At 34.9% G+C, this 2,261-nt stretch overlaps 1 protein-coding gene across 1 annotated transcript in view; it reads right to left on the bottom strand.

The window, feature by feature from the left end:
- Positions 1-438: 438 nt before the first annotated feature.
- LOC125048246 (probable serine/threonine-protein kinase samkC) overlaps positions 439-2,261 on the bottom strand; it is a 5,530-nt gene continuing 3,707 nt past the window's right edge. Inside the window, exon 2 of the mRNA XM_047646848.1 lies at positions 439-831. Coding sequence (XP_047502804.1) covers positions 749-831 — 83 coding nt within the window. The 3' untranslated portion in view covers positions 439-748. The remainder of the gene's footprint in view (positions 832-2,261) is intronic.

The following is a 2,261-nucleotide window of genomic DNA, read 5'->3' as shown; positions in this document are numbered from 1 at the left end:
ATATATATATATATATATATATATATATATATATATATATATATATATATATATATATATGTGTATGTATGCGTGTGTGTATGTGTATATATATATACACATACACACACACATATATACATATACATACATATATATATATATATATATATATATATTTCTATATACATATACATACATTATATATATATATATATATATATATATATATATATACACATTCATATAAATATATATATATTTAAATATACATATATTTACATATATGTATGTATGTATGTATATGTCTATATGTATATGTATATATATGTATGTATATATATGTATATATGTATGTATATATGTATGTATATATGTATGTATATATATATATATATATATATATATATATATATATATATATATATATATATATATATACATATATATATGTACACATACATACACACACCTACACCTACATATGCATGCACATAACCAATGCCACAAACAAGAAGCCAGGGGAATTCACTGTTCTTCCCCCAAGCGACTTCCAAAGTTCACAACTGGAACATGTACACACTGGAAATGCCCTTCCACACGTCCAATCCTCAGAATTCACTTGGGGCTATAGCATAGGCAACAAAGGTCATGTTGAAGGCATCAGACCATTGTCCTGACTGAAAAGGCCTCTTCCCGTTGCAGAAGGACCTCTCCAGGCCCTGGCAGTTTTCCCTCTCCAAGGCACACATCTCCTGCCGACTGGAGATTATGATTCCTCCGTGCTGGCCGCTCTCCAGTATTGGATGTTCTTGGGGTCTTCCTCCATCAGTCGTAACGTCACCTCCCAGGCTGGAAATTTAAGCACATTAGTATCTTTGATGCCACACGAGCTCTTTCTGGTACTGAGAATCTGGTGTTCTTGCAATACCCAAAGTTTTGAAATACCTTTAATAGTTTAGACAAAATAATAAAAATAATGTAAATTGGCTAGCAGTGGCAATTGGACCAGAACTCATTTTGACTGGCAGGTTAAAAAGGAAAGAGGAAAATGGGAAATTTATGAAGACTATCAACTTAAGTTGCCATTATTCCAATGTCATTTTTTCTTACCCCCCACTATACATAAAGAAACAATTTCCTTCCCTTTCTCCTCCAATTGCAAATAAAACAATAATGGTAAGAAAAGGAGAACATGTGAACAGCCTTTATGCTATGTACTGCTATTTTGAGGTAACTTGTCTTGTTCTTTCCTTTCTCATTTTTATCTGCAATTTGTTCAGGACGAATCCTCCTCCTACACAATACATTTTCTGTTGAATCATTTTTCCCCTAATCTAAATCTCTTTTGTAATATCCTGTCCCCCCCCCCCCTCTCTCTCTCTCTCTCTCTCTCTCTCTCTCTCTCTCTCTCTCTCTCTCTCTCTCTCTCTCTCTCTCTCTCTCTCTCTCTCTCTCTCTAGCACTTTATATTTCAGTCTTCTCCCTCTATTCACATACACACTCTCTATGTCCTTTTCCTCGATCATCTGCAATATATGCTCTGTCACTCTACAAACGTGTAGTGGCCAATCATTTTAGCAATTCACCATGCCAATTCTTCAACCATAATTTAGTGAGACATCTGCCTATTAATTGTCCACTCAATTACTGTCAATCAATATCAATTTTGTACCCTCCCTCCCCTCTCTCACTCTGAGAGTCTGTATTTGCTATTTCATCTGTATCTACTGTTCATTTGTACATGGATCAATTTAAGTGCTTGCTTCTGTGTCTATCTATCTCTATCCTCTCTCTTCTCTCCTTTAATGCCCTGCCCTGTCCTGTCCTGTCCTGTCCTGGCTTTCCACTATGTACTCTATGAATGGCTGTATCAAAACAGTGAAAAATGCAACTTCCATTATGCAACCATATCTCCCAGCCCTGATTCCACAAGTGTTTTGGCTGTATCTGGCCACAGCTGGAAGGATTAATAACAGGATAAGGAACTATGAGCACTTGATCTAACATTCCTCCTCTGTCTGTGTCTGTGTCTGTGTCTCTCTGTATATATATATATATATATATATATATATATATATATATATATATATATATATATCTCTCTCTCTCTCTCTCTCTCTCTCTCTCTCTCTCTCTCTCTCTCTCTCTCTCTCTCTCTCTCTCTCTATATATATATATATATATAAATTGTTTGTTATCCAATGGACATAATTGGTTTTTCAAATAAAAATCTCTCTCTCTCTCTCTCTCTCTCTCTCTCTCTCTCTCTCTCTCTCTCT

This window comes from Penaeus chinensis, chromosome 43 (assembly GCF_019202785.1).
Source record: "Penaeus chinensis breed Huanghai No. 1 chromosome 43, ASM1920278v2, whole genome shotgun sequence".
NCBI lineage: Eukaryota > Metazoa > Arthropoda > Malacostraca > Decapoda > Penaeidae > Penaeus > Penaeus chinensis.
This window is presented reverse-complemented; position numbering and strand designations above follow the sequence as displayed.